The sequence below is a fragment of the Rattus rattus genome, chromosome 6 (genome assembly GCF_011064425.1).
Source record: "Rattus rattus isolate New Zealand chromosome 6, Rrattus_CSIRO_v1, whole genome shotgun sequence".
Taxonomy (NCBI): domain Eukaryota; kingdom Metazoa; phylum Chordata; class Mammalia; order Rodentia; family Muridae; genus Rattus; species Rattus rattus.
In genome coordinates, this window is record NC_046159.1 from 38,390,182 (window position 1) to 38,403,269 (window position 13,088).

Here is a 13,088-nt window from a genome sequence, read left to right on the forward strand (position 1 = left end):
AGCCTCAAATTCATAGCACTCCTGCCTTCTGAGTGCTGGGATAATTGACATATGCTACCACACCTGGGTTTGCATGTCCTCTCTGAGGGAAGTGAAATTTCAGGTCATTTTTATTTCTTACAGTTACCTGAAGTTCCCCAGTTTTGTACAATGGTCACTCACTATTTCTGTACTATGAGTTCTTGCTTGAAAGAGTGAAAATTCCAGGTGAGGGCATCTCAGCCCATTGTCAGCCTCACTTCTGGGCAGGTCATCCAGGGCACATCCTCGCTGACCTAAATTTGTTCCCCAATCCTGAGGCCTTTATCCCACCCTTCGTGAGGAAGCAGACACTCGCTTGCCTCGTGATCTTTTCACAGAAAATCAACCTCCAGGAAGACACTGTCCCAGTGGTGCCAAATCTTTCTGTAACACGAGCTGAAAGGCCCAAAATCCAAGGGCTCAGCAGGACAGCCCATGTCTCCACTCAGCCCCACAGGCTACTCACCTCGGGGATGCAGTCTTCATGAGTGACCACACGAACGATGTCATCGAGCGGGAGCAGGGAGTTGCACTTGATCTCTGTGTACACATTCTTGCCCTCTGTGCACACAGCCAAGAGCTCCACCAGATGGATGTGGTACATGAGAGGGCTGTTCTCATCCATCCGGTCACGCTCGGACCGCATCATCTGGATCAGAGTCTGGAAAGAGGCTCTGTCATTGTAGAACACGAGGACGTCCTCTCCAGAATTGACAAGCTACACAGAGAAAAAGTGTTCACTGTGTTACAAGCCTGCAGGAGTGGGGCACCCTTACAAAACTCTACATGTAGAGGAAGGGAGCCTTACTCCTCCACACAGGTTGTATCTTTATCACTGAACTCATCCAGATCCCACTTGTTTCTGGACTGACCAACCAAATTTTCTTAAAAGCTTCGTGCAATCCAAGGATACAGAAGTAACCATGGTGACCCTAACAGATCTACTAGGGGAAGGCCAGTCTGCACATCAGACCATTAAAAGGACACGGGGACTGCTAGCCTGAGCTATCAGGCTGCTGTTTTGCTAGCTTAAATATTTGCATATCTTGGTATATTTTAGAAGGCATCGTGATGCAAGTCTTACATCCAGTGTCTTAAGTCTTATTCAGGCCATAAGTTAGCCACATTTAAGATGCTTTCCTTCCAGCCCTCATCGAAAAGTCAAGTCATTTCAGCTGGGTGTGGTGGTGCATGCCTTTGATGCCAGCACCCTGCGGGCTGGGGCAGGAAGGTGATGAGTTCAATGCCAGCCTTGACTGTTCACTGAGTTTCAGACCAGTCTGGGCTCTGCCATGAGACAGAAGAAAACAGAACAGAGCAAAAGAAAAGGCATAATTTGTCTCCTTGGATGTGGCCTCTAATAAATTTATTTTAATATACATTTAGCACAATTTTAGCATATGAAGTATAAATGTTTTTAAAAGTGCTGGCACAGAAGTCAAAATAAATGCAGTCAATACTGTTTACTCACTGCTAACATATCCTCAACTCGGGAGTTGAAGGATTTTGGGGTGGGGAGGCTACTAGTGATTGAGCCTAGGACCTTGTGTGTTTATGCATGCTGGTCATTGAGTATACCCTACAGAGGTCTGTTTGCTTATGAACAATTAATTTTCATGAATCCCAACCCAAGGGTCTAGATACCAAGACAAATACTTTGCTGTGTTACCTAACCTTTTCCTACCTCTGTTTCTAAGTAAAAATGGGGACAAAGCCTGACCTCTGACTCAACAGTGTTGTTGGGTATAATAAACACTCAATTATGAATTTCTCAGAACAACGTGCAGACTGCTGCAGGCTTCAAGGAGATGTTAATTATTACTCCTGTTGTCAATACCTCATCTAATCCACGCACTCAGTGAAAACACTCAGGTAACAGAAATGCTCACAAGCCCTGAGATGTCAAGACATGAGCGTCAATGCAGGCCAGCCAGTAAACGACACAGCAAGCACTTGTACCCGAGGAGAAGCCAACACGACTGCCCCTGGAGCCACAGGTGTGGACGGCACAGTAAATCCAAGCACAGAGGGAGCTTACTCGAGTTCCATGGAAGCCACCATTGTGTTTGTACGGTGGGTCTTCCTATTCAAAGAACAGTCATTGCACAGAGCCAACCTCTGAAAGACCCAAGTCCAACTTTTGCCTCCACCCTGCAGACCAGACGCTTAAGTCAAAACTACTCAAGCTAAGGAATTGGGTGAGTAGTTAAATCAAAAGTCCTAACTCCTAAAGGGGAAGTTGCTATGGCTTACTGGTCCCACTCACATTTAATCTCCACATAGATGTTGGTCTATCATTTTTTCCTTTTCTGTCTGAAGAGTCCAACCTATATTGCCTTACAAGTAACAGATTTACTGCTAGAAAGAATCAGATAAGACCATCGCCTAAGCCACTGACAGGAAACTACGAACGTGTACAAGTACAACCTTTCCTTCCATATCGCTCCTCAACAGGGTGCTGGATCACACAGGGAAGACTAACGTAAGTTTCTACAGAGCACCAGATGGAGGGAGATGCAAATACGTGGTTATCACCTCAGCCATGACCATGTCTTGGCACTTTTTAATGAATTTCCCTTCGGCCTTGACAATCGTCTGGAGAAACTTGATATACTGGACATTTCGACCGTGGGTCTCTATGCAGTGAACGAAATGCTGGACCACTCTCTCATTGATCTCACTGCACAGCTGGAAGTTGTTCATGAAGATGTGCTGCATGGTCACTGCCTCCAGGATCTGCACGAGACAAGAGCAGGGCATGGTCAGAGAGAGGGCAGGCTAATGAGATAGACCGGGCTACTGAACCCCAGAACCACTCCTACATCCGAGCGTGCGTCTCCTTCTTGCTTTAGACTATCCCATTAGAGCAGACTCCTTGTTTTCGAGAGACTGACCAACAGCTTTTGAAAAGGTGTTCTGTGTATTTTACAGTATACACTTTACAGCTGTTCTGGATTTATGTGTATAAATGTTTTGTCTGTGTGCATATACATACACCCTGTGCGTACCTGGTGGATGTGGCAGTCAGAAGACGGTGTCAGGTCCTCTGGAACTGGAGTTCTGAGTAGTTGTGAGCCACCATCTGGGTGCTAGGAACTGAACCCTAGTCTTTTGCAAGAGCAATGTATGTTCCTAGCCACTGAGCCATCTCTCCTGCCGAATACAGCTATTCTATATCCCTGTCAACGCAGTCTTTTCTATTTTAGCCAAACCTTGCATATCGATTTATGTTTGTCTGATAAGTCATCACGTTGTGAAGACCTTGTCTCACCAACTACCTGTGTTCATCAAGCTTTGCCCCCCCCACTTCTCTTTCTTCTTTTTATTTTTTAAAATAGAAAGGGTATTTTTCATTTCCCTGACTTCTTAAAAAATTGTTATAAGGATGCTGAGTATCAACTCTTTGCTGAACATAAGAAATGCAAATGTCTTCTTCTCTCACTCTGCATATTAATTAGCTCTTGGCTGCTCTTAATAATGGCATCTTGGGCACAGAAGCTGATTTAACAGGGATCAGTTAATGGATGTTTTCCTGTATACTTAGTATCCTTCGCACACAGCTATGTTACCTGCCAGAGTCCAGCAGACGTCCCATGGCAATGGTCTAGGAACTTTATTTTGTACATTTTATCTAGAGATGCTCTGTATTGTACTATCCTGGCAGAGGGCTGAGTACCGGCTGGAATTTGGTATTGTTACTCTTATGGTTCACCACCTGCCTTGGTATTTTATAAATGTACACCTTCCTTACTCTCTGATAGACTTAATAAAGAGCTGCTAGCCAACAGCTAAGGACTTTCAGGCAGACAGAGAAACTTGGGTTTAAAATCAGGCAAGGGGGCATTTGCCAGCATGACCCAGAGGATGAGGGACAAGACAAGAACGTGAGAGATAACAGGCCCTGTGGATGGACTAGGATATTCACAGTCATTAATTTGTCTGAGCTGAGAGTCTGCCCAGCCATAGTGCCTAAGCTTTTATAAATAATGTCTCCATGTCATTATTTGGCAGGCAGTGGGTCCGAAAGTTTAGTAATAGGTTCTACTGAGTTTGTGTATTTGCAAGGACAAAGACATTTTTTGCAGTGTCATTTAGAAAAGCAAAAGGAGGTGGCTACTTATTCACAAATAAGAAAGTAAACATCTTATTAACTTGCAGCCATTTTAAGAAATGCCATTGAGGGTTGGGGATTTAGCTCAGTGGTAGAGCTCTTGCCTAGCAAGCGCAAGGCCCTGGGTTCGGTCCCCAGCTCCGAAAAAAAAAAGAAAAAAAAAAAAAAGAAATGCCATTAAGCCATTGAAGACAGTGGAAAAAACCACTTATTTCTGATTTACAAAGGCACCAGTGATGTGTTAAATGTAATAAAAGTACAGAATGTAAGATATGTGTGATATGAAGACATATCAAACAAAATGTGTTATATTTACTGAATCTATCTATATGTACTTCGCAAGCATGTAATATAGAAATGTTTAATGTGGCCATATTACATACTTAGCCATACTGAGGCATATGACTCTTGTATTGGTAATTGTGACACCATGATGGATGGTTTTGGGAAATGTACCTCTTTTGCCCTCCCAAATTCCCTCCTTTGTACCCATGACATCACAATATGGAGTGTTTATGTCCTGACAGCTGGTCAGAAAAGTCTCCATTGGAATGAACGCTGCATTCTAACAAGTGCCAGAATACACAACGTCCAAGGGCAACTGGTCCCCACAGTCCTCCCAATGCAGAAGTCTGCCAGCGGCTTCCCCACTCACCCCTGGGTTGAGAAACAGGTTTATGTGTTTATGTAGCAAAGCTTGGTTCTGCTGGTTGCCTGCGCAGAAGTTCTGCAGAAATTCGTGAGCCAGCCTCATGATCTCCTGCATCTTGGTATCTTCGGCCTGTGTGAGAGCAGAGACAGGAAAGGCATTCACTGTGAAGCTTCTGCTCCATGCTCAGACCCTCTTCCACAGTAAGATCCAAAGGTGTGCACCCACGGTACTGATGGTAGAGTAAGGTGACTGCCAGACCCCCCTGAGAATTAGTCAGAAAGAAACACACTCGTGCCTTGTGAATGAAACTGAGTTCTTTCCCGCTGGCCACTAGCATTAACACAAAGATTCTGCATAGGAAAATTTGGACTTCACAGAGTTAAAGTTAACAGAAGGATTCTGCTGTCTGTCCTAGGCTGGAATTTCCAAATTCCTGCTTTCGAGAACGGGTCGTGACAGTGGAGCAGAGGCCACTTCACCCCTGCTGGTACACATCCCGCCCATCTGGTCACGTCAGTTCTACAGCTATTGTGAAACATGGTAACTTCTAGCACCGTGTGCCGGAGAAGAGAGGAAACATCAGCAGATTATAAATCAAGACACCTACACCCACTCTACTGCCTTCTCTGTAACCCCAGTCCTATCTGTAAACCAAGATTTAGCTTTTCCTTCTACAAAATGGGACTGCCCTGGGCAGCCCGCATTGTTGGTCATGTGACACTTCTACAGTTAAGACTGGGATTTCATATTAAAAGTTTTAGTGCTAGTGAAGAACTATGTTTGAAACTGTTATGAAATGTAAAGCCTACTGTATTCTGCCCAGTTCTCAATCGCAAACATTTAAGGCAGTAAAAGGAGAATGAGACCCTCCAGAGTGGAAGCCACCATTCGCATCCTACTTCATGCGACTCCTGAAGCAAGCATCTCGCATCCATCACCTCCCCTCCTAGCAGGAGACTGGCAGCAAGGGATGGAGGCCTTTGTCTACTTTATTCTGAGCTCACATGGACACGATGACCTAGCCGTGTGACCTGGCACTTCCTGGCATGCTTCGGCAGCCACTGCTCAGGGCGAGTTAGCTCTCAGCTCTGGTTTGAACGAGATCATCCAATTTGAGGAGCAAGGCAAAACGTTTTTTTTTAGGCTTGGTGAGTCAAGAGGCTAAACCCCAAACACTGCAGGGACTTATGCAGCTCTCTGGAAACTCAGCAGCTATTCGGAGCTGACATGCTGGGCACAAGCAGGCAGTGGGTTGGAACTGGCCCATATTTATAACTTGTCAACTCTGTCATAAAAAATAACCCTGGGAGAAGGCAGGACAAACCTATCAGGAACTAGTAATGCAAGGGTTGTGAGCAAGCAGCAATGGTAATCAAACAAAACAAGTGAAGAAGAATAGGTCTTTGTAGGAGGGAGTAGGTACTACGCCTACATCTAATTTGTGGGCAAAAGTTCTAGATATAAGAAATCAGGGGACTCAGGACAGACAGACAGTGCTGGCTGAGTGGTAACAGTTCCGCATGCTTCCATGTCTTCTACTCAAAAAGGAATCTGCTGAGCTCAGGGTGGGGAAGAGCTGGGGTTTGAAGGGCACTTTCACAAGGCGGGCAGGCTTGGAAGACATTGTGTTACAAGATGTCACCTGGTGAGAATCTCTATTGTTCTCACAAACTGGGATGTTTGTGCCTATCTCACAGCTATCTCACAGTGAGTGAGTGCACACACACACACACACACACACACACACACACACACACACACACACACAGAGATGGGGTGGGTGGGAGACAGAGACAGAGTTCTGCCTTAGAGGCACCAACTCCAGATCAAGCTGGTTGTCTATACTTTAACACGGCTCTGTGAATGGCTATCATTAAAAGCAAGGACCAAGCTATGGCCTTCAAGGCCATCTCCTCATACCACATACTGGAAAACTGTGGACGGCATGCACACCTGCGATAACTCCAAGTTACCTACAGGTCTGATTTCCCAGAAGGATTCAGCCTGTGCTTTCCTGGGGGCTGGGGAAAGGTCATAACTTCTCCATGGTGGACAAGGCAGCTTCTATGTGTGGCTCTATCTAGAATGCAAAGCAGCAGACCCAGACTCCGTGGGGAGGCTGAGTTAGCCACATACACAGCTGTGCCACCCTGAGTCTTCCCGGCCACAGGGTCCTCACTCAGGCATCCCTGTCTCATCACCATGTCCACAGGACACAGGAGATACACACCAGAAGGACTGCGGCAAAGTGCTGTGAGCCTCCAATCCCTCAGCAGTGGGCTTCCTCCAGGAGCTGCTCCACCAATGGGTCAGCCTTTGGGATTGTTATGGAGCACGAAGCACTCCAGAGTCACACCAAACTTCCCTAGGCTTCTGTTTCCCAGTATGTCACGTGGGTAAACCACAAAGCCTCGCTACTATGGCAAGGTTTGAATGTCTCCTCAAGAGTCTGTCTGTCTCCATAGATGCTGAATAGGTAGGCTTCTGCCTGAGCTGACTGGCTTTTCAACTGGCTCATGGGTAAGTCTGTGGGGCATTTTCTTGATGGGTGATTACTGTGGGAGAGCACAGCCCCCTCTGGGCAGTGCTGTCCGCGTGCAGGAGGGTCTGAGTCCTACTAAAAACCAAGCTGGGCAAGCCATGGGAAACAAGCCAGCAAGCAGCACTCCTTCATAGTCGTGTATCTGTTCTTGCACTGCGTTCTTCCCTTGACTTTTTTCAGTGATAGGCTGTGACCTGAGAGTTGTAAGAGGAAACAAACCCTTTCTTCTTTCTTCCCCAACATGCCTTTGTTCATGGTTTATCACAGCAACAGAAATCAAGACAGTACCCGTCTAAAATACAATCAAAACAACCAAAACTACAACAGCAACCACCACCACGACTACCACCACCACCACCACCACCACCACCACGAAGGTGCTGGGGGACGTGGTCTAAATATATACTCAGATGACAGGACACTGCCAAGGACTAGAGCAAGTTCCACTCGCCTCCAATGACTTGTAGAGATTACTTTGTTTCTGTCTTGTTTCAGACAAAGGTGGATAATACCAGCTAATACATAACCTCTGGTGTAGATCTAGTGGTCCCCATCTAGGAAGGGTTGGGTGTGACGGAGGAACGAGATCTTTTTTCTTTATAGAATACAAACGCAGGAGGTGTTGGGGAGAGGTGACATGTCTGATATAAATGACTTGGTCTTGCTTTAGTCCCAAGCATATCACTGGCCCTCACCCACTTTGTCCAATCGGGAAGAGTTTGGGGTGTGGGAATCCATCCCACTCTGGAGAGCAGCATCGCAGTGCAAGCCCCTCTCACCTTCTCGTAGGGGATCTGCAGCAGCTCCAGCACCACAGCATGGGCACCCATGTTCCTCAGCAGTCGCTGCTGCTGCTTCCTGCTCTTCCTCACCGACGCGCTCTCTTGAACACAGAGCTTGCTAAGTCGAATCAGAATCTGAGAGAAAAATCAACCATAGAAGACCAGGAACTGTAGTGTGAAGAGGCCTGATAATTCATTCATGACCTAGGAGAGGGGCATTCCTCCGATACACAGAATCTATGCTGATTGTACAAAGTCTGAGCTGTATAAGAAAAGTGTATCTTGCTGAATAAGTGGCTCATCTAGGTTTCAGCAGCCAGTGAGATGGGTTCATGGGTCACTTAAATGATCTGCTAGATAACAGCTGCCAAGACCTTAGGAGGACTTTTCTGGGGTAGAAAACACAAAGCTTCTAAGCCTAAGCTACTATATGCAGAGATTTCTAAAGCCAAGCATGGCTATAAACCCTTAGTCATTGTATGAGTGAATCTTTGATCCACTTCAAAACCTGAGAATTATGTAGTTCCTATTAAAAAAAACAAAAAACAATGCCTCCAAAAGGTGAGGGACTAAGAACACTCAGATAATACATAGTACGGCTGGGTTTTAAACGTGAACCTGAGGCTGGCACCAGAGTATTCAACCTAAGAGAGCTACCTTCTCCTCTCCCCGGTCAAATTTTACACAAAGAAAAAGAGCTCGATTTGTGCCTTCAACTTGCTGATCACTGACTAAAGCTCACTAGAGTTGCCAGGACGGAGGTCAGGAGGGCAGCTCACCTCTTTCACCACTCGGTAGTTGTAGCTGCTGGTGCTTTCGTGCTTCAGTGGCTTGCTGGTCCCCTCCTAGGAACCAAAAAGAACACAGGCAGTAAGTGCCTCTGTGGTCTACTGTTGGGTGAACATGTGAACCCTTTAAGAAAGCACACACATTTCGCATTGTCTTTCGACATTCAGGCTGCCCAAGATGTTCACCTGTTCTTCACCTACTGGAAGAAGCTGTGGTGGTCATTCCCTACTGAGTCTCTTGAGGGAAATCCAGTGCTACCTCCCTCGACTAAGTTTCTTCTACATGGTCCACAGCTACTCAGGAATACATCTAAGCTTTGACTTTATAGCTTATCTCCTAGGACAACAGCTGTTACCTTAGCAAGCATCTCTTGATAGCAACCATCTTATCACCTACAGTTATATCTAGGACTAGAAGAGGACGCTGCCTTGGTTTAAAAAGCAGGAAAGCCACTTTGACACCTAACATGGGCTGTGCCTACCTCAGTTTTCTTATGTTCGTTTTCACCAGAGGCTCCATCCATAGGCTCATCGGGACCCTGGCCTTTGTACACCCAGAGCTCAGACTTCTCCACGATGGACCTTAGCTGGTCCAAGTCTTGGGAGGAGGAGAGAGAGAGAGAGAGAGAGAGAGAGCTATAACCTTTTCTTTGCATGTAACACACACACAGCTTTTTGATACACAATGGCCACGCTGGTCCACAGGAAGTACCTGTTTGAAGGCCTGAAGGACCTCCTGCCTCTGGCTGAAATGCCGGAAGAGGAGCTGCAGGGCCCCAGACACCAGGGGTGGGTAGTCATGCATTGTCAAGTGGAGCAGGACCCTGAGGAAGGTTCTGCCACCATGATCATCCAAGTCCAGAGGTGTGTTCTCCTCACTACAGGAACACAGGGAAGAAGAAAAACAAGACCAAGTAAAGCCACAGTCCGGGACCATGCATGTGAGCCCTGATGGAACCTCACTTTTCATCAGCTTTTTTGTGTTTTACCGTCAGCTCCACTGTGAGAAGAGGGGACGATTACAATGTTTTAACTCCCTAAGCCGACAGGAGTAACATTACAGGGTTCATGAGACCTAACTTACTGTGATCGTCCACTGGCCTTCATCTGTGCTCCAAAACCTACAGCAAACGTGCTCTTTCTAAGATTTTTGTTTAAAATGCTGTCGCTTAGCACTTATTAAATCATCTGGTAATAAAAGAAAAACAGTTTTGAAAGTATCTAGCCTGCAGTCTAGAAAGCACTTGCTTTCTGTTGCCCTGTCTTCTTGCAACATTTGTTCTGGGAATCGGCCATGGCTCTGTGAAGAAGCACAAACTGACGGTGTGGAGCAAGGCTGAAACCTCAGCTTTACGCATATGCCTTCATCAGCACCAGGAATCTGAGTGATCAGCCAGTGTGTACCCTTCCCAGTTACTGTATCACAACAGTCGCAAGGCAGACCCAACAGGACTAGAACCGCTCAGCCACGCTCCCGCTCAGCCACGCTCCCGCTCAGCCGGGCTCCGGTCAACCCAGAGAGCTGTGAGAAATACTTGGTGTTCGAACTCTCAAGACTTTTGGAGATGTGTGTTAAGGAGCAATAAACAGTCAAAGCAAGTATGCTGGTTATAATCACGGTGGCCTTAGGTTACTGATTGTAGATACTAATTCTATACTAAGTTTTATACTAATAGTGTTTTTTTTTAAAGATTTATTTTATTTATTTATTCCATGTATGTAAGTACACTGTTGCTGTCTTCAGACACACCTGAAGAGGAAATCGGATCCCATTATGGATGGTTGTGAGCCACCATGTGGTTGATGGGAATTGAACTCAGGACCTCTGGAAGAGCAGTCAGTGCTCTTAACCACTGAGCCATCTCTCCAGCCCTATACTAATAGTGTTTTATGTTTAACCTAAGGCCTGTGATATGAGAGGCGTTCCCACTAGGAATAATTAAAGGATACTTTGTATTTTTTAAAATTTATTTACTTTTACTGCTGTAGCTTCCTTTGTTATTTATTTATTTTTGCTGTTGTTGCATAGCTTGGCTATCAGTGGACGAAGTCAATGACATTAGAAACCTCTATCTGATTTCAACCCCCTTTCTCTACTCTTTGACCCACACCAAGTAAAAATAACCTTGCAAATATATGCATATTAGGACACCTTAAATCTTTTTTGTCCTAGGCAGGACACACACACACACACACACACACACACACACACACACACACACACACACACACCCTAAATCTTTTCTGTCCTAGGCAGGAAATGCACATATGCACTGCTCACCACCTAAGTTCTGTGCCTCAGTAATTCCAAACGAGCAGTACAAGAAGCTGACCCGAAGGCTGAATAGCATGTGCAAGCAAAAAACCCTAGAGAATTACAGACGGGCTGCCGACCACACTCCAGAACTACCACAAAATGAGACAATGGAAACACACTTTCCTTCCCCCAAAGATGCCTTCCGCTTGCTCTTCAATGTGTTCAAAGTCCAGAGCACCTGAAAGGTGAGAGGACATCGAGTTAGACACAACCAGGATGGAAAGCCTGCTTCTGGTGGACTCATGCTAATGTGCTTCTAAAACAATGCTCTCCTGTGACCCTCAATCTGCCCGGCACAACCTACAGAGCCATGGAGCCAGGCTAGCCCAGATGACCCCCACACCCGTTATTTTTTTCTGACTTAAAAAAATACTTGGGCTGTCTGGGAATCACTTCGACCACCATCTCTCCTTCCCTTAGCCTTCTCCATTATCTATGGCTGAGTCGAACTTCAAATACGGGACAAAAGTTGCTGGTGGACAATCAAATTCCTTGGAGAATATTTTTGGCATTGTGTGGCATTTGGGTTGCTTTATAGGAAACCCCAACAGTATAAAGCTCGGGTGTCTTCAGCGACTAAAGGTATACCCCCCAAGAAGCAATGTTTGTGTCTGTTTCATCAATATTCTCTTGATCAAAGAGTCTTTAAAATACTGCAATCTTCAAGAGCAGTCATGTTTCACCCGGTTTTCTGGAAGACACTGTTTTGAGCCCAGAGTGGCACTACACCCAGGTCCCAGTCTATGGCTGAAATTCCCTGCTGGCATCACTAACCTGGTACATTACTTGGCCCTTCTTGGCTGCTGTTTCCGGAGGATGTTTCTGATGACTGGGAATTGCTTTCATCAAACTCCCGCTTAAATATACACAGGAGGCAGGAGATCCTATAATCCAATCTCACATTCAAAATAAACTAAAGATTCAAGTAGAAATGGAAACACTTTGGTTACATTAACATACCATCTTTAGCACTTTGCCAAGCTGCTGCACTCTGGCAGGGCCTGGTATCGGCTGCATCAACTACCTTAAGCACTGAGTCAAATGTTTGGCTTAGGTTTCAACAGTCATTTTAACAATAACAGACCTCTAAGGGGCACATCTAGTCTGCCCATGACACCTTAGCTTCCGGTGTGGACTTTGGCATCCTGAATTAAACACCCAGAATAATTCATCACTCATGCCTCCATTCTTTACAAAACAGAACTACATTTCCGCAAAGACTGAAAGCCAACTCTGGGCCAAGCTGGAGATGAAGTTGGCCACTTTGAATTGAAGTGAACTGTCAGAAATTTTGCTTTTATTTCTGAGAATTAGCTTCACTTATATTTCTGATTGTCTCCTCTGGTTAGGCATAGCCCGCTGGGCTCTTGTTCTAACTTCTTATATTCCCTATCCCTCTACTCCTGCAGGCACTTTCCCAAGGATTGTTGCTAGAACCCAAAAGAAAAGTTAGCCAGCTGCATCATTTAGGCATCCTACTGACATCCCTCCTTCCTTTCTCCTAGCTTCTGCTTGGCCCTCTGGGTGACCTTACCCAATTGCAGGCTGTCACAAATCCCACAAGGAGACAGATGTTTGACCTGTCTCCAAGCTCCTAGTCCCTGTTCCCAATGACTGCTGCACATCCGGTTCGGTATCTTCCCAGAACCTCAGATTCAGTATTATGCAAAACCAACCATAATTGTCACATCTAGGTGTCAGCTTAGATAGATTTAAATGACACCCAGATGGCTGACTGGAGGCCGGGAAGATACACAGAAAGGTAGGAAGACGGGCAGTCAGTGGTTATTAGTAAGGAAGGAAGGCTTCCTTTTGTTTGAATATTTTTTCAGTTTTGGACTATAGTAACTGGCACGGCAGATGGAAACCATCATG

The 13,088-nt window shown here is 45.7% G+C and overlaps 1 protein-coding gene across 1 annotated transcript in view; it reads right to left on the reverse strand.

Annotated features, from left to right (window-relative positions):
• Nucleotides 1–13,088, reverse strand: part of Itpr1 (inositol 1,4,5-trisphosphate receptor type 1) — a 323,135-nt gene that overhangs the window by 141,985 nt on the left and 168,062 nt on the right. Inside the window, exons 25-33 of the mRNA XM_032905993.1 lie at nucleotides 11,988–12,126; nucleotides 11,333–11,391; nucleotides 9,592–9,770; nucleotides 9,379–9,532; nucleotides 8,888–8,953; nucleotides 8,106–8,243; nucleotides 4,788–4,913; nucleotides 2,557–2,757; nucleotides 488–739 (exon numbers count right to left, since the gene is read on the reverse strand). Coding sequence (XP_032761884.1) covers nucleotides 488–739; nucleotides 2,557–2,757; nucleotides 4,788–4,913; nucleotides 8,106–8,243; nucleotides 8,888–8,953; nucleotides 9,379–9,532; nucleotides 9,592–9,770; nucleotides 11,333–11,391; nucleotides 11,988–12,126 — 1,314 coding nt within the window. The remainder of the gene's footprint in view (nucleotides 1–487; nucleotides 740–2,556; nucleotides 2,758–4,787; nucleotides 4,914–8,105; nucleotides 8,244–8,887; nucleotides 8,954–9,378; nucleotides 9,533–9,591; nucleotides 9,771–11,332; nucleotides 11,392–11,987; nucleotides 12,127–13,088) is intronic.